At 58.2% G+C, this 20,622-nt stretch overlaps 1 protein-coding gene across 10 annotated transcripts in view; it reads left to right on the top strand.

Moving 5' to 3' along the window:
• Window positions 1–20,407, top strand: part of RAP1GAP (RAP1 GTPase activating protein) — a 52,890-nt gene extending 32,483 nt beyond the window's left edge. For 2 of the 10 annotated variants that reach the window (XM_047792325.1, XM_047792320.1), the window contains 19 exons: window positions 222–407; window positions 3,709–3,812; window positions 4,052–4,130; window positions 4,442–4,495; window positions 5,584–5,667; window positions 5,871–5,971; window positions 6,104–6,233; window positions 7,281–7,436; window positions 8,163–8,234; window positions 8,811–8,897; window positions 9,322–9,459; window positions 11,996–12,127; window positions 14,344–14,421; window positions 15,365–15,474; window positions 16,400–16,513; window positions 18,246–18,369; window positions 19,139–19,241; window positions 19,519–19,653; window positions 19,937–19,983. In XM_047792325.1, coding sequence (XP_047648281.1) covers window positions 222–407; window positions 3,709–3,812; window positions 4,052–4,130; window positions 4,442–4,495; window positions 5,584–5,667; window positions 5,871–5,971; window positions 6,104–6,233; window positions 7,281–7,436; window positions 8,163–8,234; window positions 8,811–8,897; window positions 9,322–9,459; window positions 11,996–12,127; window positions 14,344–14,421; window positions 15,365–15,474; window positions 16,400–16,513; window positions 18,246–18,369; window positions 19,139–19,241; window positions 19,519–19,634 — 1,968 coding nt within the window. In that variant the 3' untranslated portion in view covers window positions 19,635–19,653; window positions 19,937–19,983. Of the gene's footprint in view, window positions 1–221; window positions 408–3,708; window positions 3,813–4,051; window positions 4,131–4,441; window positions 4,496–5,583; window positions 5,668–5,870; window positions 5,972–6,103; window positions 6,234–7,280; window positions 7,437–8,162; window positions 8,235–8,810; window positions 8,898–9,321; window positions 9,460–11,995; window positions 12,128–14,343; window positions 14,422–15,364; window positions 15,475–16,399; window positions 16,514–18,245; window positions 18,370–19,138; window positions 19,242–19,518; window positions 19,654–19,936; window positions 19,984–20,353 lie in introns of those variants that run through there. The other 8 variants (XR_007136509.1, XM_047792316.1, XM_047792322.1 and 5 more) reach the window with 8 other exon arrangements.
• Window positions 20,408–20,622: the final 215 nt, after the last annotated feature.

Here is a 20,622-nt window from a genome sequence, read left to right as displayed (position 1 = left end):
AGACTGGGACTGGGGCTCCATGTGTCTGGGTCTGTGCCTTTAGTGGAACGAAAAGGGCTGGGGCCAGTACCATGGAGGGGTGGATGTGAGCCCTGGGACTCATAGGTTCTGGGCTGTCCTGAGTACTCCTTAGCCCAGGCTGCGTGTCTAAATCTGGGGGTTGTCCCTGGGACCCCCAGTGGGGTACAGTGTGGTTGGCTCTTAGCTGAGTTCTCTTTCAGGTCCTGGGGCGAGAAGGGCCCTTCCCCCTCATCCTCCTGCCCCAGTTTGGGGGCTACTGGATTGAAGGTACCAATCACGAAATCACCAGCATCCCAGAGACAGAGCCGCTGCAGTCGCCCACGACCAAGGTGAAGCTGGAGTGCAACCCCACAGCCCGCATCTACCGAAAGCACTTTCTCGGCAAGGTGAGTGGCCCACTGGCATCAGGGGCTGGGTTGGGCAGGGAGTAAGTCCCAGCCAGCCCTGAGGGAGGCTGGGCCTGGGACAGAACTGTGGGCTGGGCTGGGTGACAGCCCCAGAGCCCCAAGTTTCAGGCAGCATATGCAGTGGACTCACTCAGTCAGTCAACAAAAAGTTAAGGTAAAAGGCAGTAGTATGGGGAGTTCTCATCATGGCGCAGTGGTTAACAAATCCGACTAGGAACCATGAGGTTGTGGGTTTGATCCCTGGCCTTGCTCAGTGGGTTAAGGATCTGGTGTTGCCGTGAGCTATGGTGTAGGTTGCAGATTCGGCTCGGATCCTGCATTGCTGTGATTCTGGCGTAGGCTGGCGGCTACAGCTCCAATTAGACCCCTAGCCTGGGCACCTCCATATGCCGCAGGAGGGGCTCTAGAAAAGGCAAAAAGACAAAAAAAAACAAAACAAAAAAAAACAAAAAAAACCGGCAGTAGTATGGCATAGTGGTTAACAGGGACTCTCCCAGGGTTTAAATCCTGGCTGTGCCACTTAACTGCGTGCAACATCAGGCAAGTCTCTTACCCTCTCTGTGCCTCTCTTTCTTCATCTATAAAAATGGATATGAAAGTGATACCCACCTTAGGACATTGCTGCCAGCCTTTAACGTCACGATGCTTTTGAGGTGTTTAGAATGACATCTGGCATAAAGTAAGTGCTCAGTCAGGGTGAGCAAATAATGAGCACCAGCTGTGTGCCTGGCCCTGTTCTAGACACCAGGTGTACAGCAGCAAACACAACAGACCCAGGCCCTGCGCTCAGGCAGCTTGAGGTGGGGGCTGGGAAGGCACCGTAATGTCGTGGTGTGACCTGGATTGGGGCAGCACCCCCCCCACTCCATCCCCCCCCGCCCCCGCCCCAGAGCAAGGACCCTGTCAGTGTGTCACCCCGTGGTGTTCCAGGCAGGAGTTGTTGGGTGACGTTGTGGGAACTGGAGGGGAGGTTGCATGCTGGCTGCTGTCTCTGTGTCAGTTTACAGATGAGGTGGAAGGTATCGAGGGCCTTGGAGTCTCGTGGCCCAAGTGCACCTCTTGGCTCCGTATTGATGGTGTGACCTTGGGCAAGTTCAACCTTCCCGAGCCTGTTTCCTCCTCCGTCAGAACGGGCGTCAAGAACCGCGCTTGGCGCCTGAGCAGTCCTCCGCAAACGTTAGCTGTTATTACTACGGCTTCATAATCACCCCGTGAGATCAGAATTATTGTCATTTTTATAGGAGAAACTGAGGCCAGAGAGGTCAAGTGACTTGGTCAAGGCCACACAGTTACTGAGCTGGAACTGGACCTAGGTCTGGCGGACTTTCCATTAAGTCACACCATGGGAGTGGAGTTCCCTTTGTGGCACAGCAGAAACAAACCCAGCTAGTGTATGTGAGGACTCCGGTTCGATCCCTGGCCTTGCTTAGTGGGCTGGGATCCTGCATGGCTGTGAGCTGTGGTGTAGGTCACATAGCAGATGTGGCTCTGCTCTGGCATTGCTGTGGCTGTGGCCAGCAGCTGCAGCTCTGATTCAACCTCTAGCCTGGGAACTTCCATATGCCTCAGGTGAGGCCCTAAAAAGACAAAAAAAAGGAGTCCCTGTTGTTGTGCAGAGGAAATGAATCTGACTAGGAACCATGAGGTTGCAGGTTTGATCCCTGGCCTTGCTCAGTGGGTTAAAGATCCAGTGTTGCCATGAGCTATGGTATAGGTTGCAGACGTGGCTCAGATCTGGCGTTACTGTGGCTGTGGCTGTGGCTGGCCGCTGTAGCTCCGATTAGAACCCTAGCCTGAGAACCTCCACATGCCATGGATGCAGCCCTAAAAAGCAAAAAAAAAAAGACATGCTATTGGAGGGGTCACGAAGTACAGGTTGGGGTTCCTAGAGGAGGCATGCTGACCAGAGTCTGGTTAACAGCACAGAGAGAAGGGGCCCCAGAGGCAGGCAGGGGCAGGGCCACCCCTGACTCCAGGTGAGGTGACTGGGGAAGCCATGAGCCCTGTTCTGGCAGAGGGAGGTCAGGGTGACTTGACTTTGACTCCCTGGGACCCTGAGCCCATCCTCCTGGGGCTCCTCTGGGCCCAGCCAGGGGGCTCAGGTAAGTCCACACCTGAGGACTTCAGAGCAGCCCTCCTTGCCGTGCACCTGCCACTCCTTCTCTGCAGGTGGTGCTAAGCATTAGGGATTTCTGTCACTCTGTGCTCAAGCAGGGCTGGCGGGGGAGGGAGGGGTACTCTGTCCCAGGTCCCTGCAGACTGCCCCTGAGCTGTGAATTTGTCCCCTGGCCCTATCTCTTTTTCCTCCAGCCTTTTGAGCACAGCTTTTCATATTGAAACAGAACTGCCTTCTAAGGAGTCCTGGGACGGGTGTGGCCGGGGAGCCAGCCCTAGTCCCAGGGCCGGGGCTGGCAGGGGAGCTTGGGGCCAGGTGGGGTGAAATCTCCCAGTGGCACTCCCAGCCTTGGCTTTGGGACTGCCCCACCTGGAGGTGCCAGCCCTGCGCTCCTCCCTGGGGTCCCGTCTCTGCTGTTGTTTCCCCTGTGTCCTCAGGAGTATTTTTTCCAACACAGTGGCTTCTGCAGGTGAGGCTGGAGGGTGGGAACCGGCCGCTCAGCCACCCAGTGTGCTCATGAGGAGTTTTACTTCCTGATTCTCACGGGCTCTGGCTTAAGGGCCACAGAGCCACGGGTTGAGCAATTAGTTAGTCGACATATTCTTATTGAGCACCTACTGTGTGCCCGGCCCCGAGAAGAGCGGAGGCCAGGAGACGGCCAGGCGCGTACAGATGTGGTCCTGATTTTGCTGAGGATCCAGAGAGCCAAGGTTATTACCAACGTTCATTGAACACCTATCCCTGCCACCCTCCAACAAGGTAGTTGGCCTCACTGCCATTTTATTATATTTCTGGCCACATCCGCGGCCTGTGGAAGTTTTCCAGGCCAGGGATCAAATCCATGCCAGAACAGTGACCTGAGCTGCTGCACTGACAATATTAGATCCTTACCCCACTGGGCCACCAGGAAACTCCTCACTCCCATTTGATAGACTGGGAAACTGAGGCACAGAAAAGCGAGACGACCTTCTCAGGTTATGGAGCTGGCAAGCAGCAAGCTGAGACCTGAATGTAGGTTTGTCTAAGACAGGGTGTGCTGGTAGCTGCGCCACCTGCTGCTCGGTGAGGGGCCTCCATCCGGGGGTGAGTTGGCTGTCTGGTCTGGTTTCCAGAAGCCTCAAGCTCAGCCTCACCTGCTCCCTGGGCCCCCACCTCCCACCACAGGAGCATTTTAATTACTACTCACTGGACACCGCCCTGGGCCACCTTGTCTTCTCACTCAAGTACGATGTCATCGGGGACCAGGAGCACCTGCGGCTGCTGCTCAGGTGAGGGTGGGGCGAGGGGACCTGTGACAGCAGGGAGGGTTGACGTCTCATAATCTGAGAGCCCGTCTCCACCACCCACTCTTCTAATGGAGGCCCAGAGAGGGCCTGGGATTTGCCTGAGGTTGCACAGCAAGTTAGTGCCCCAGCCAGGCCTGGCCCCCTCATCACCTCTAGAGCCGGGGTCAGCCCCTCTGCCTGTCCCACTGCCTCGCCCCTCAGCATGCGTTTTCTCCTCCCAGGACCAAATGCCGGACATACCATGACGTCATCCCCATCTCCTGCCTCACCGAGTTCCCCAACGTGGTCCAGATGGCAAAGGTGAGGCCTCTGGCCCTTTGTACTGAGCCCCCGGGGGTGTCCTCCTGGTGGGAACAGAGCTGGGCTTCAGCCTCACCTGGGCACCCCCTCATCTTAGCCCCAGATCCTAGCCTGTCCCGGGGTCCTGCCTCTCATGTGCTCCCATGAATGTCACATGGTGGCAGCGTGCTCTTGGCACTCTTCAGAGCACCTTTTGGAGACAGGGGCCCCCAGTGCTCCCCCATTCTGAGTGACAGTGAGCCCTCAGGCCTTGGCCGGGGAGGCCCAGAGGCCCCATCCTCAGGCCCTCCCTCGCTTATCTCCTCCTGCAGCTGGTATGTGAAGACGTGAATGTGGACCGATTCTATCCTGTGCTCTACCCCAAGGTATGGCTGGACCTGGGCCCTGCTCACTGAGGGTGGGCAGGTAACCAGGGGACCGGGCATTTATTGGGCACCTGCTGTGTGCAGGATATTTTTCCTAAGTTCTCCCATTTAATCCTCACGATAACCCTACCGAGTCCACAGGTTGTAGAAGAGAAAGCAGAGGCTCAGAGAGATTCGGGGCCTTACTCAGGGATGCACAGCTGATAAGGAAGCCGGTATATGAACCCAGTACTGTCCCCTTGGAGGCGAGCCTTGCTTACCTCTGGAAGCTCTCAGTACCATCTCGGGACCCTCCTGAGGGTATTCTGTGCTCCAGAGCTGAGGCCTCCCCTCGCCTTGCCTTCTGTCCCCAGAGGGGGCCTGGGGAGAGAGAGTCACACAGGCACCTCCAACGATGCTGCCCCACAGACAGCAGCTGCTCTTCTGGCCCCAGTGCTGGGTGCTGGGGGCACCATGACAGTGTGGGATAAAGAGGAGGGGCCTCTGTCTTTAATGAGCTGGGGCTTCTCGAAAGAGGTGGGCCTTGAAAGACAGGTACACGCTATGGCTTGGAGTGAATTCTGGACAAGGCGAGATCCCTGAGGGGCAGGGCGGTTCAGGAAAGGGCCACGAAGGAAGAGGCCTCAGAAATCAGGTCCCACCTCCCAGTTACAGAAGAGGAAGCTGAGGCCCATGGTGGGGAGGGGACCGTGCTCGAGGCTCCACAGCACCTGGGTGGAACTCGGCCTGTTCTAGAACAACAGGGTGGGTTTACACAGGAGCCAAGGCAGAAGTGGGTGTTAGAGCAGAGGAGGGGTGGGAGCTTTGGGGCAGAACTTCAGAGGAATGAACTTAAGCTTTGGAATCCAGCAGGCCTGAGTTCAAGTCCCAGCTCTGCCATTTGTCAGCTGTTGACCTTAGGTGGTTCCGTGAGCTCTCAGAACCTCAGCGTCTCCATCTGTGAAATGGGGGCGGCGGGAGCGCTCCCTTCACGGGCTTGTTCTGAGGCGGAAGGGGGATGATGCACATGGAGTGCCTGGCACAGTGCCTGGCACAAAGAACAGTGAACTGAAAAAGCAGTGTTTCACCCATCAATCCTGTCCCCACAGGCGTCCCGCCTCATCGTCACCTTCGATGAGCATGTCATCAGCAATAACTTCAAGTTCGGAGTCATTTATCAGAAGCTCGGGCAGGTGTGCTGACCTCCTCCTCCCTGCCCTGCCCACCCACCTGGTCTCGTACCTGGGACCTCAGACCTGTGCCAGGGAGAGCACCCACCCGGGGACTCAGTTTCCCAGGAGCTCAGAGGCTGCCAAGAGGCCCCCTTGCAGCCTTTCCCAGTGTGAGTGGGGGTAGGGGTGCCAGCTCGGTGACCTCTGCCCTCTGTGTGTCCCAGACCTCCGAGGAGGAACTCTTCAGCACCAACGAGGAGAGCCCCGCCTTTGTGGAGTTCCTCGAATTTCTTGGCCAGAAGGTCAAACTGCAGGACTTTAAGGGGTGAGCACTGGGGTGGGCTAAGCAGAGGATCCTCAGACCCATGCCCTTGGGCAGGGAGGGAGCCCCGTCCTGGCCCCATGGAGGCCTGGCTGGGGCTGGAGACTGAGCCGTGGCCTGGGGGGCCTGGGGCAGGTTCCGAGGAGGCCTGGACGTGACCCACGGGCAGACGGGGACCGAGTCTGTGTACTGCAACTTCCGCAACAAGGAGATCATGTTTCACGTGTCCACCAAGCTGCCCTACACAGAAGGGGACGCCCAGCAGGTAGCCTGGGCACCCTCCCACCTGCCTCCCACCTGTCCTCCTGTCCCCCATTTACCTGCCCGTGCAGTGTCCACCCCACCAGACTCCGTGGGCCCTGGGAGAGAGAGATGAAACGATCCAGTCCCCTCGACTTGTGGGCTGTAGTTGGGGTGGGGTGACAAGCTGCTTTGATGTTGTGAAAGCCTCAGTTTCCACATCTGTGAAATGGGAATAATGCACCTACTTCGTAGGTGAGCATAAGTCAGGGGATACACCTAGAGTGGCTAACACAGTATCAGTAAATGTGAGTATTTTTACAGGGAGTGGAGGGGATTGTAGGGTCACATGGGGGCACTTAGACTTGTCAGAGGTGGGAGTCAGGCAAAGCTTTCAGGATTAAGTGACTTTGGGGTTGAAAAGGAGCTGGGAGAAGGCGGCAGAGTGTTCCAGGGAAAGGATGGCTTCCTCTTGCAAAGGGCTGGTGATGAGGAAGTGTAGGCCACGTTCCCCGAGCTGATCTCAGAAATTTGTCACCCTGTCCTGAGCTTCCTGCAGGGGTGTCTTCCTTACCCTGAGCCCCGCCCCCCAGGTGCATAAGGGAGGAAAAATGTGAGAAAAACATGAGAAAAATGGAAACGTTTCTTCCTTATTTTTAGTGTCTTCTAATTTTCTTTTCTAAGAGCGTCTGTTCATTTTAGCAACATAAATAGATGCCGAGTGGAACTTGTTTGTACCAGAGGGGCCACGTTTGGGGTATTTAGACAGGAAGAGGGCTCAGAGGTAGGGCCTGGGGACCAAGAGCCCTGGGTTCAAGTCCCCTAATTCACCGGAGGGCCTTGCAAGTCATTTGTCTCTTGGCCTCTGTTTTCTCATCTGTCGCAAGAGTCCAAGAAAAGGAAAATAATTTTAAGACAAATATCTCACTACATGTGGCTTTTTGGGGGGTAAGCAACTCCTTAGACACGCCTTCTGCCTAGCCCAAGCCCTCCCACACCCCTGTGGGCACCCTCCCCACGCCCCCTGGGTCCCTCCCTGGCCAGGGGGTGAAGGCTGTGGCCCTGTGCTCAGTTGCAGCGGAAGCGGCACATCGGGAATGACATCGTGGCGGTGGTCTTCCAGGACGAGAACACTCCCTTTGTGCCCGACATGATCGCGTCCAACTTCCTGCATGCCTACGTGGTGGTGCAGGCTGAGGGGGGCGCCCCCGACGGCCCCCTCTATAAGGTGGGTGATCTCAGAGCCTCCCAAAGGCTTTGATCCCTGTTCCAGCCCTGCCCCGACTTGCCGCGAGGCCTCTCTGAGCCTCCGTTTTTTGGCTGTCAAGACGGGGACTTTCCAGAGGGCTCTGACCGCCCCCCCCCACTTCTTATTCTGATGATGGAGGGTTCCCATCCTGCCCTCTCTGCTCCCCCAAATTTCTCCCCTCAAAGACGCTGGTCACGGAGTTACATTTGTGGCTCAGAGGTTTATGAACCTGACTAGCATCCATGAGGATGCGGGCTCGATCCCTGGCCTCGTTCAGTGGGTTAAGGGTCCTGCATTGCTGTGGCTGTGGTGTAGGTCACAGATGAGGCTTGGATCTGGTGTGGCTGTGGCTGTGGTATAGGCTGGCAGCTGCAGCTTCAATTCAAGCCCTAGCTTGGAAGCTTCTGTATGCTGCACGTACAACCCTAAGAAGCAAAAAAACCAGAGGCTGGTTACCCTTGTCCACCCTTGAGCCTCCTCCTTCTTCATTCTCTTGATTGCTGAGGCCCTCCGCCCCTTCCCACCACTCAAATTCAGACCCAAGGATGGAGGAGCTGGAATCCTGGGGTTTGGCCTCCTAATCAGCAGTCCCCGAACCCCTGCCCCCCACCAAGGGGTAGCCCTGTGCCCAGCAGGAAAAGGAGGCCACTTAGGGATTTCTGGCTGGTGTGGGGACTCCGCAGGGACAGCTGCCCTCCCTTCCAGGTCTCCGTCACTGCGAGAGATGACGTGCCCTTCTTTGGGCCACCCCTCCCGGACCCCGCTGTGTTCAGAAAGGTGAGGGGCAGCCCCCGGGGCTGTCAAAGGCTGAGCCGGACTAAATGGGTGGGGGCCAAGGGGGTGCACATTCTGCCATATGAGGTCCCGCAGCCCCGAACTGAGCAGCTGGGGCCTGGCTTTTCTGTTCATCCTGATCAAAATGGTGACCTTTATTTTTCAGAGTCACAGAACAGACCATATCACCGTTTCCATTTTGCGTAGCAGACTCTGTGGCCTTTCCTCATTTCTGTTATCTTGTTGACAGTTTCAATCTGCTTCTAAAACATTTGGGGAGGGGGGCACACGTCTCTCTCACCTCTCAGAAGCTCACACTTCAAGCCTTGGTCTCAGCTCCCCCATGCCCCAGATGTGGGCAGTGAGAGACCCCAACTCAGCTCTCCCAAGGGGTGGGCAGCCATGAAGGGTATAGGGAGCTCTCACAGGTCCCCAGGCTGGGGGGCTGAGCCCAAGGAGATGCCCCCAGACCGCAGCAGAGCATGGCTCAGGAGCCCCAGCCCCTGACTCACTGGGGCTCAGCCCCTTGTCTCTGTGTTTGCCTGACCTGTTTTTCTTCTCCACACTGGGGGCTCCCAGGGGCCTGAGTTCCAGGAATTTTTGCTGACAAAACTGATCAATGCTGAATATGCTTGCTACAAGGCAGAGAAGTTTGCGAAACTGGAGGTAAGGATGGGCTCGTGGGGCTGAGCCCTGCTACCCTTCCCAGAATTTAAGCCCTGCCCCCTGGGAGGGAAAATCCGTGTTCAGACTCTGGCAGTAGGGAGGGCTGCCTGAGGGAGGAGTGATTTCTGGGTGAGCAGGATGAGGTCAGGGGTGGGGGGAGTAAGGATTCGCAAGGAATGCCCAGGAGGGGCTTCGAGGTGAGCAGGCTGGGACAGAGGACGCTGAGGGGGAGGAGGGTGGGGACACTGGGGGTGGGGACATGAAGCCCTGTGGAGCCCTGGGAGCTGCTTGAGCTGCTGAGGGGCCGGAGGGAAGCCAGTTGAGGCTTCCGGGCCCAGGCCTACTCCCCACTCCCTCAGAGATGGTGGCAGGGATTCCAGATGTGGGAAAGGGATCTCTCCTGACGGCCTGGCCTGGCCCGCAGGAGCGGACACGGGCCGCCCTCCTGGAGACGCTCTATGAGGAACTACACATCCACAGCCAGTCCATGATGGGCCTGGGTGGCGACGAGGACAAGATGGAGAACGGCGGCGGGGGCGGGGGCTTCTTCGAGTCTTTCAAGGTGAAGGGGAGACGTCTACATGGGCGCTGTGGCTGGGGTGGAGTCTGGGGTTGGGGTTAAGGACAAGGTTTGGGGTGTGGCCAGAGGTGCGCTCCCATTGGAGATGGAGTCGGGCGGGGGCGTGGCTAAGGGTGGAGTCAGGGGTGGGGTTAACAGGCGGTGAGCTTGGGCGGGGTGGACTCGCTGCTAGGGTAGAATCTGGGCGTTGGTGAGCCTCAGGGTGGGCCTAGGCTTTAGGGTGGGCTTAGACTTGGGGCGGGGTGTGGGCTATGCCTGGGAAGAGCTGCGGCTGGGAGTCACAAGGTGGGCTGTGGTTTGAGGAGTTGATGGTTGGAGGCAGGGCCTAAACGTGGGGGTGGAGGCTGCCTGGGAATTCGGCAGAAGGTTAGAGCCTTCAGGTGCCGGTGGCGAGCCGGCAGAGAAGAGGGGAAGAGGCCTCTGTCCCTCTGAACTGAGAGACCTGGCCTGTCTGACCTTAGTCCCCGTGCAAAGTACCCTGGCTGTCTTTGGTTTAGCTTAGTGGGTTTTTGGTTTTTTTGTTTTGTTTTGTTTTGTTTTTTTGACTGCACCCACAGCATGCAGAAGTTCCCAGGCCAGGGATTCAACCTGCACCACAGCAGTGACCCAAAACACAGCAGTGATAGCACCGGATCCTTAACCATTAGGTCACCAGGGAATTCCTTAGCTTATTATTAGGAGCGTAGAAACCCCGGGTTCAAATCCCAATTCTGCCACTTACCAGCTTGAGCATTCTCTGAGCCTCAGTTTCTTTCTTTTTTTTCTTTCTTTCTTTCACTTTTTTTTTCTTTTTACAGCTGCACCTGTGGCAAATGGAAGTTCTCAGGCTAGGGATCAAATCAGAACTGTAGCTGCCTGCCTACACCATAGCCACAGCCACCCCAGATGCCAGGCACATCTGCAGCCTACACTGCAGCTCACAGCAATGTCGGATCCTTAACCCACTGAGCGAGGCCAGGGATTGAACCCTCATCCTCACGGACACTATGTTGGGTTCTTAACCCACTGAGCCACAATGGGAACTCCTGAGCCTCAGTTTCTTTCTTTCTTTTTTTTTTTTTAATTAAAAAAAATGGGAGTTCCCGTCGTGGTGCAGTGGTTAACAAATCCAACTAGGAACCATGAGGTTGCGGGTTCAGTCTGTGCCCTTGCTCAGTGGGTTAACCATCCGGCGTTGCTGTGAGCTGTGGTGTAGGTTGAAGACACGGCTCGGATCCCGCGTTGCTGTGGCTCTGGCGTAGGCCGGTGGCTACAGCTCCGATTCGACCCCTAGCCTGGGAACCTCCATATGCCGCGGGAGCGGCCCAAGAGATAGCTAAGAAGACAAAAAAAAAAAAAAGATATACTTGATTTACATTGTCCTGTCAATTTCTGCTAAGCCTCAGTTTCTTTATCTGTTGTCTAGCGTAATGGCAACTTACCTCTCACAATTATTGAGAATTAGGTGTAAAGCAGTTAGATTAGTGTAATGTAAGAAGAAGCAAAATGCAAAGCCTTGCCCATCTCTCTCAGCAGCTACTGTCCCAAGTGAGGGGCAGAGAAGGAAAGAGTTCCTCTTCCCCCTGCAGGGCACCCCCCCCCCGCCCCAGGCTGCAGGTCCCCAAGCAGTGGCCTATTTGCCACCTTGTCCTTCACCCACAGGAGGGGGACTCTCCACCCTCCAGGTGCCCAGTGAGGCTGGCGGGGCCTCCTCTTTACCCCAGGGCAGGCCACAAAGCTGGAAATGGGGGTTTGCATAAGAGATTAGGCCAGCTGCCCAGGACTGTCCTGGGGCTGAGGTGAACAGACCGTCTTTGAGAAAGAGGCCTGAGGAGAGCCCTGCTGCTGCTCACAGGAGTCGGAGAGTGGGTGGGGCGAACGTGGGCCCCGGGCCGACGTCCCTGAGGGTGGCTCCAGTGGCCCCACATCAGGTGGGAGCTGGACGGTGGACCTGGACTAAGTCACAGGCTTTCTCAGAGGCAGCAGAGTGCATAGTTGAGGGTCTGGGCTTGGCGTCTGCTTCCCAGACTTGCCTCAGCTGCAGTTTCATCCCAAGTGGAATGGGCACGGTAACAATGCCTGCCTCCCAGGGCAGACCGGGTGAGGGCACACGCAGGGACTGGCCACGGTGAGCATTCAGCACAGCTCAGCAGAAACAAGCAAGGGAAGGAGGGAGGGAGGGAGGACAAAAGCAAGAAGGAAAGCAAGCTCCGAGAGAGCCTGCAAGCAGCAAACTCAGGTGTCTGCAGGGCTCTCTGGGCACGCTTTTGGTCATGACCCAGCGTCTCCTGCAGTCCTTACAACAGCCTCACGACAGGACATGAGGCTCAGAAGCTCAGAGGGGTGAAGTGGCTTGCCCAAAGTCACCCAAAAGGTTGGTAGCAGGGCCAAGGCCCAAACTACCCTCGGCACCATGTAGACCTGACACTTGTATGGTCTCATGGGATGGAGTTCCTGGGGTCACCAAGAGTGGCATCGGTGGCTCCTGGGGTTCCCCGAGGGGACAGGGCCTTATGAACCCCCTAAACCCCCTTCACAGCGAGTTATCCGGAGCCGCAGCCAGTCCATGGATGCCATGGGGCTGAGCAACAAGAAGCCCAACACTGTGTCTACCAGCCACAGCGGGAGCTTCGCGCCCAACAACCCTGACCTGGCCAAGGCAGCTGGAATAGTGAGTGCCCTCCCCCGGGGGCCCCAGCTCGTCCCTGCCTCCCAGGCCTGGCCCCACCTCCGCCCACTGCCCTGCTGTCCCAGGGCCCATCCTGGGCTCTCTAGGCTAGGTCTAGCCACTGCTGTCCATGGGGTCAGGTGTCCAGGCAGTGAAACTGGGGTGCTGCCCCTTCTCCCCAGCTCCTCAGTCCTCCCCTCCTCCTGGCTCCTTATTCAGCCATAACTTTCAGCTCTGGGACAGCTCCTGTATCACATTCCTATGGGGCACCTACTGTCTGTTGTATGCTGGGAATTGGGCTGCTGTATGGGCACCTTCTGTCAACCCTTGAGTTTCTGGAGGCACCTACTGTGTGAGGCTGTGAGCACGCACCGTTTCTGTGTGAGCATCTGCTGTGTGCCTGGCTCTGAGATGCTGGTGGGTACTACTGTGTGTCCAGACTTAGGCCGCTGTGTGAGCACCCACTGTGTATTAAGACCAGATTGCTGCGTGGACATGTATTTTGTGAGCATCTGCTGTGGGCCCAGCCCCTAGTTTCTGTGAGTGCCTCTTGTGTATCAGGTCCTGGGCTACTGTGTGGATCTAACTCTATGTCTGCTGCGTGCCCAGCCCAGTGTGAGAACGTACCATGTGTCAGGAAATAGACTGCTGTGATAAGTCGTGAATATCAGTGAATACTCACTATGTGTCGGGAAATGAGTTGTCTGAGCACCTGCTGTGTGCCAGGGCCTCTGTGGTTGTGGCTACCTATTGTGTGTCAGGAACTGGGCTTCTGTGTGAGCCTGTCCTGAGTGAGCGCCTACTGTGTGATTACTTACTGTTTGCCAGGCTCTGTGGGATTCTGCTAATACATGGGCACGCAGGATGAATAAGGCCGCCAATCGTGGGCCTAGCTGCTTTCCGCCGCCCAGTGGCCACCCCCAGCACTGCATCTGCTGCTCTACTGTCTTTCCCATCCATCTTTCCTTCCTTCCTTCTCTCCAGCCGTCCATCCCTCCTTACTTCCATCCATCCACCCACCCACCCATCCACTCATCCATCCTTCCATCCACCCACCCACCCATCCATCCTTCTATCCATCCATCCACTCTTCTATCCATCTCTCTGTCCATCCATCCACCTGCCCACCCACCCATCCATCCACCCACCTGCCCATCCATCCTTCTATCCATCTCTCTGTCCATCCATCCACCCATCCACCCATCCATCCTTCCACCCACCCACCCATCCATCCTTCCATCCTGCCATCCATCCACTCGCCCACCCATCCATCCTTTCATCCAACCATCCATCTACCCATCCATCTATATACTTCCATCCATCTACAGATCCAGTCCATTTTTTCTTTCTCTCAGGCTTCCAACCATCTACTCATCCATCCATCCTTTATAAACTGTCTGCTGCATGCCAAGTAAGCCCTGTGCTCAGTGCTCTGAGGCCGTGTCATGTGGCAGGAGGGACCCCCTCCACCTCAACCCTGCCCCATGGTCTGGCCTTGCCAGGGGGGCACGGTGAGTCCTCTGCTTCCCAGCAGTCACCAAGCTCACTGTCACTGAAGAAACAGGCCCATTCTCCCCCAAGCCCGATACATCAGCCACTCCCTTCCTTCCCTACCAGAGTGGCCCAGCCTCCTGTGGGTGGCTGTAGAGGGACCCTGGGGACAGGGCCAGACCTGCAGCACCCACCATGGCAGTAACCAGACCCATTTCTGTTTTTGTTTTTGCACAAATCTCCCCTCTCTTCGTGTTGCTCTCTTTTCCTTCCACTCTCTCCTTTCTCCTTGTTTCCCTTCCCTTCCTCTCTCCCTCCCTCCCCCCGTGGCCTTGCCCCACCGTCCTGCACACGCGTATTCTCTCCTCTTCCACCTGTCCTTTTCCTCTGTTTCCTCCTCTTTCATGCTGTTTTCTCCTTTGATTTTTCCTTTGTGCCTCCCCCTTTCTCTCCGTCTCTGTCTGTCTCACCCCCTGGGTCCAATGTGTCTGTCCATCCGTGGTTCCCTCTGCACCCCTTCTCATGTGACTGTCGATTGCCCTTCTGTTCTGTCTTCTCTGATTCCCTTCCCCGCCTTGTCTCTCTCACCCCCGCCCCGCCCCACTCTCTGTCTTTCCCTCTTTTCCCTGTGTCACCTCTGTGTCCCTCCCTCCCACCACCTCTGTCCCTCTCTGACTCTCTCTCTGTCTGTCTCTCTCTCTCTGCCCCCGCCCTCTGCTGCTTGCCAGTCATTGCTTATTCCTGGGAAAAGCGCGAGTAGATTCGGACGCCGGGGCAGTGCCATAGGCATAGGAACCGTGGAAGAGGTTGTCGTCCGCGGGGCCGCCGGCTCTGGAGGCTGCCTGCACGCACTGTTCTCTGCTCGCTCTCAGGACGAAGGCCATATTGGGGACGTTGCCCCCCTGCCCCCGGGACCGGCCCGAGGGCAGGCAGGACGGAGTGCCAGCAACTCTGATGGCACTCAGCACCTGCACTGGGGCCTGGTACCTGTGCCAGAGCCAGTGCCCCCCCCCCCACCAGGGGCTTCTGGCCCTGCCCTGGCCCAGTCCCTGCCAGGATCTGGTCCCGAACGACCCTATGCCCACTGCACGTCCCCCAATATCGCTGGTTCTGCCTGGAGTGCCATAGCTCTCCTGTGCCCCAGCTCCCTGCCCCGACCATGAACTGGCCCGGGGGTTCCTGCCCCTCCGTGCCTCCCTGGGGCCCACCTCCCTGCCTCCCCAGAGATGCTGGGGGCATGCCTCTGGCACCTGGGTGTCCCATGCTAGTGTGTGTGGAAACTGGGGGGCATCTTTCTGCTGCTGGGCCAGAACCTCCCTCGGCTGGTTTGGAGATTCCGAGGTGGGGCAGGGCTGGCATGGGAGGGGCTTGGGTTGCTGCGCCACTCCCCCACCCCCTGCCCTTAGGCCATGGGTTCCATGAAGCCCTGGGAGCAATGATAGGGCAGCCATTTTGAGGGCTTGGCCTCCTCCTGTCCCAGCCCAGAGTGGCTGTCCAGTCCCCTCGGGCCTCTGCCTTTCTCCTGGATGACGATCCCAGGTCCAGACCTGCTGTGTGACCTCAGGGGAGCCTTGGCCCTCTCTGGGCCCGTTGCCTTATCTTTGGCTGTCTCTGGGGGTGGACAGTTGTCTCACTTTTTTTGCTCATTGTCTCTGCTTCAGGGCCTGGGGGAAGGGCCCCAGGGTGGCATGTGGGCAGCACCGGGGCTCCTGGGGCAGGTGGGCACTGAGTTGGGGCCTCTCCCCACAGTCACTGATTGTCCCTGGGAAGAGTCCCACAAGGAAGAAGTCGGGCCCGTTCGGTTCACGCCGCAGCAGCGCCATCGGCATCGAGAACATACAGGAGGTGCAGGAGAAAAGGTGGGTGGGGCAGAGCGGGCGGGATGGCGCCCTGCCTCTCCTCTGTCTCCCTCTCTGATCCCCCTTCAGTGGCAAAGCAAAGCAGGCAAGAGGGAGCACCCACCCTTCCACCCCTCTGTCCCCACCGGTGACAGCGAGGCCAGCGTGTCACCGAACGTGAAATGCTCTTATCCAGTCTCAGTTCTGCCAGCTCCCTGAGGGTGGCACCTTGCACATCAAGGAGCTGGAGGTCAGAGGGGTGGGGGCCAGCTCAGGTCACACAACAGTGAGGGGCAGCGCTGGGACCTGGGCTGCGGAGGCCGAAAGTGCATTTGTGGGCCCGGTGTGGACAGCAGGGAGCCCCCAGGAAGCAGAGGATAGTTCCTGTGTCTCCACCACACAGGGGCTGTGTGACCTTGGGCAAGTCACGGACCTCTCTGAGTCTCGCTGTCCCAAATGAAAAACAGATATAAGACCACAACCAACAGCATGGGGTGCTGTGGGGGGGGGCATGCGGTGCATGTGAAGCAGGGTGGCGGGCGCACTGAGGCCTCAGGAGTGGAGCCGGCACTGTGTCCTCGCAGGCCCAGAATCCCATAAATCCTGGGTTCTAGTCCTGGCTTTGCCATGTCTCTGCTGTGCATCCCTGGGCAGGTTCCTTCCCATCTCTGGACTCCAGCTTCCTTCTCCATGCCAGGGGACAATTTTAGCCCCATCTTGGGGAGGAGGATGTGTCTTAAGTAGATATTCCAGCAGTGCCTGCCCCTCTCCTTGGCCACGCCAGCCAGGGGGCTGCAGGGCCCGCTCTGGGGCTGGCCCCTGAGGATGTCGGCCGTGGGTCTGAGGCAGAAGGTGCCCGTGACCTCCTCTCGCCAGCCGGGCCTCCTTCTACCCTCGACGCCAGGCCTGGTGTTGAATCCCCCCGCTGCCCCCGTGTGCCCCGCAGGGAGAGCCCCCCGGCCGGCCAGAAGACCCCAGACAGCGGGCACGTCTCACAAGAGCCCAAGTCGGAGAACTCATCCACTCGGAGCTCCCCAGAGATGCCCACGACCAAGAACAGGTTGGGGCCCGGGGCGTGCTGAGCCGGGGGCCTGCGTGTGAAGGGCCCATTCTTCCTACCCCTTGTCTGGGCCCAGGGCTGCCCAGGAGTGTTGACACACTATACCAGGGCACCAGGGGGGCTGGGGCACTCTCTCAGGTCCTCCTTTGACCCCACCCCCACCCTGCTGAGCGCTTTGGGCATGGCATGCTTTGCCATACAGCACTGGGCTGGATGTTCCTACCCCTGCCTCACGGAGCTGATGGTCCAGTGTAACAACCTCCTAAGCTGTTTTCAGACAGTGATGACAGGAGGAGCAAAGCAGAAGATGGGATGGCAAGTGACTGGGTGGGGACAGGGCATTAGGTGGGTGCTCAGGGCAGACGTCTCCCAAGGGCTGAGGTTTGACTGAGGGCTAGTCCGCCCTGTCGGGACTAACAGTGATATGGCAGAGGGAAGAGGGTTCCAGGTAAGAAGCACAGCAAGTGCAAAGGCCCTTGGGCGTGCAAAGGGTGATGCGGTTGGAACTGAGTGAATGAGGCTGGCCCAGGTGGACATTGTGCTGGTGGCGGTGGGGATGAGGTCGCCGAGGCGGGAGGGAGCTAGATCACGGCTTTGGAGGCCATGTGAGAACTTTGAATTTTATCCTGAGTGTGGCAAGGAGCCTTTGAAAGGTTTTTGCTAAGAGGAGTGATGCTTTAAAAAGCTGACTGTGAGGGCGTTCCCACCATGGCACAGTGGGTTAAGAATCCTACTGCAGTGGCTTGGGTTGGTGTGGAGGTGCAGGTTTGATCCCTGGCCCGGCACAGTGGGTTAAAGGATCCGGCAATGCCGCAGGTGTGGCGTAGGTCACAGCTGCGGCTTGGATTCAGTCCCTGGCCTGGGAGCTTCCATGTGCTATAGGTACAATCATAGGGAAAAAAAAAACTGATTGTGTCTGAGGGTGGGAACAGGAGCAGAGCAGGGAGGCCGGCCAGGAGGCTGTCCCTCTATTCAGTGCTATTTTGGCTGAGCCCCTTGGTTGGCTTCTGGGGGTGAGAGGGCTGTTGAGAGGACCCAGCTTGGGCTGAAGAGTCAGGCACATCAACAGAGAAGCAGGAAAGGGTGACAAGGGGCCAGAAGAGACAAAGCCGAGCAGAGAGGGTCATTCCTCCACAGCGAGGAGCAATCAGAGCGGGCCTCCTTGAGTAGGCGGCCCCTGGCTGGTCTTTGAAAGCTGAATTGGCTTTTGGGGCTTTGAAGGAAGGAACCAGACACCAAGGCCCTGAGCATGGAACAAAAACTGTGAGAGAATTAGGAGCAGACAGTGGAGTTGGAAGGTCTGGGTCCTACCTCGTCTCCTTCCTGTGGCTGGGTGCTCACCTCTCTGAGCCCTGGTGTCTGCTCATCTGTAAAATGGGTCTAAGAATGACAACAATGCAATAACTCAGGTAAAAGCACTTAAAACAGTGCCTGGCACAGAGCAAACCTGTGTTAGATGTCTGTGTTCTTTTTAATTGTTTTGATTGAGCATTCAGCCATCCAGCCAAGGAGTTTGGATTTTATCTGAGGCCGTGGGGAGCCAGGACAGGGTCCTGAGCAGGGGAAGGGCGTGCTAGGCTCCATGTGTTAGGAAGGACAGTGGCCTTGGGGAGGCTCAGGGGCCACAAAGGCGCTTGGCTGGCTGCAGGCTGGGCCTCCCTGGCCTGGGAGGGCAGGGGCATGGGGTCTTGGCCCAGGAGGTGCCCAGCTGACAGGACATTGTCTGTGGCAGAGCGGAGACGGCAGCGCAGAGAGCCGAAGTGCTGAAGGACTTCTCCCGCTCTTCATCCAGTGCCAGCAGCTTCGCCAGCGTCGTGGAGGAAGCAGAGGGTGTGGACGGGGATGATACAGGCCTGGTGAGAGGCCCAGGGAGTGGAGGTGCCCCGTGGCGGCCTGAAGGGGGAGCTCTTTGGTCCCTGGAGATGCCCCAGGCTGAAGCAGGAGCCTGGGTGTGGCTGACTTGTGATCAGGGCCCCCAGCCCAAAGGAGTAGTGCAGACTGACCTTTCCTCACTCTGAAGCCTTCCATGGCTCCCCAGTGCCGCCCCCTGACAGCCTGATCTCTGAGGCCATTGAAGATGGAGTCCCTCCCTCCCCAGCCTCATCTCTTCCCACTTCAGGCAGTCTGCCCTCCTTTGCGGTCCCGCATAGACTCCGGGCTCTGTCCTTCACGCCCTCTGTCCTGCTTAATCCTTCCGGGGACGCTGTAACTTGCCAGGTGCTGTGCCAGCTGCTGCACACGCAGAGGGGCCTTTGCAGACCAAGCCCTGCCCTGAGGGCCTTGGAGGCTAGAATTATCCTAGTCTCTTTACAGCCTGTCTCTCCTCTCGGCTTTGAGCTCTCAAAGGGCCAGGACTCTGCCTGATTTCTCCTGGTGGTTTGGCCCACGGGAACGTCAGTGACTGTGGACTGAATGAATGGGAGCGTGTGTGGGCCTGGGTTTGTGTCTGTTCCCACTCTGTCCCCTGTGGTCTCCCCGGGACAGGCATTGCTGGGCCCTCATCCTCTTTGCAGGGGGCCAAGGGTGGGGGGAAGTAGACTGTGGGGGGGGGGGGAGGGAAGGGGGAGCCAAGCCAGCGCCACGGACGAAGGCTTAGCCTCCCTGTTTCTCCTTCTCCACGCCCAGGAGAGTGTCTCGTCCTCGGGGACGCCCCACAAGCGGGACTCTTTCATCTATAGCACGTGGCTGGAGGACAGCATCAGCACCACCAGCGGGGGCAGCTCCCCAGGTACTGGGCCCGGGTTGGCTCCCCCTACAGGCAGGGCCACCCTTGTGGGACAAGGGCAGGGGACAGGGCTGGGCACAGAGGGTGTTGGGCCCTCAGTGCTGGGACTGCCCCTGGCATGCGACCGTGGGCTGGTCATTGGAAGGGTCCTGGGGGGGGATGGGTAAAGAAAGGAGTTAAGGGTGGGATTCTCTGAGCGAGGGGCTTGGTGGCGTTTGGGGAGCACTGGTGCCGACCGTCCATCCATGCCCCCATCTCCCTGGTGCCTCCCCGCGGCCAGTGAGGTGGCTCCCTCCTGCCTCCCTCCCCAGGCCCCTCTCGGTCACCCCACCCAGACGCCGGCAAGTCGGGGGACCCTGCGTGTCCAGAGATCAAGATCCAGCTGGAAGCGTCTGAACAGCACACGCCCCAGCTGGTACGCGCCGCTGACGGGGGAAGGGGGACCGGGCCAGGGCTGGACAGACAGACAGACGACCTGGAGGCTGGCCCTGCGGGGAGCCCCACCTGGGAGGGGGATTGGCTATTGGGGAGAGGCATCAAGGGGACCGGGGGTCTCCAGGGGTGTGGCCAGACCAAGAGGTGCCCTAAGCCCGGAGGGGTGGGGCTCACCCAGCCTGGGCACAGCCAGTGACTTCTGCCTGCCTGTGTCTCCCACATCATCTGTCCTGTCACCTGCTTTGCCACCGTTGTCCCTGCAGGGCTGTTAGCCAGGCTGCCCCTCTGAAGGTGACACTGAGCAGGTCAGTCCCAGCCCTCAGCTCCTTTTTGGTGGCAGGGAGAGGGCGGGGGTGGACAGGGGGTTAGCCAGCTTCTCTCTCTTCCTCTATCACCTCTCTCGGGTGAGAGTTATGCTTCTAGGTTTGAATCCTTTGTCACACAGTTACTAGGTGACCCTGGGCCTCAGTTTCCTTATCTGCACAATGGGACTAATCAATGCTGCTTCACTCTGCCCATGAGTTGCTGGGAAGATTTGATGGGAGCCTGAAAGGGACTTGGGAATTGTTGGGAGGGAGGAGTCCAGGGGGTTTCCAGTGGGATGGAAAGATCCAGAGCCTGGAACTCCAGGGGCAGAGTCCTCCCTGTCTCACGGTGTCTCCGGCTCCCTTTACCCACAGATGAGGTCGCAGAAGCACAAGGTGAAGATGCTGTGTCAAGTCCAGACAGACGGGACCTCTGCCCCGGAGGCCAGCACCAGTCTGGGGACTGCCCCCTGCCTCCCCAGCCCTCCTCTTGGCCCACTGTCTGGGCTGTCTCTGCAGGGCGGAGCCATCCAGACCTGGGAGCGGGGAAGCTGCTGGCACCATCCCCACCCCCTGGGCTGGGGGCCTGGCTGGGGCGGGGGGTGGTCAGTTGAAACAGGACTCCAGGCCTGGCCCTCCCATCA

Source organism: Phacochoerus africanus, chromosome 8 (assembly GCF_016906955.1).
Source record: "Phacochoerus africanus isolate WHEZ1 chromosome 8, ROS_Pafr_v1, whole genome shotgun sequence".
Taxonomy (NCBI): Eukaryota; Metazoa; Chordata; class Mammalia; order Artiodactyla; family Suidae; genus Phacochoerus; species Phacochoerus africanus.
The sequence above is the reverse complement of the archived record's forward strand: the minus strand, read 5'-3'. Positions and strand labels throughout refer to the sequence as shown.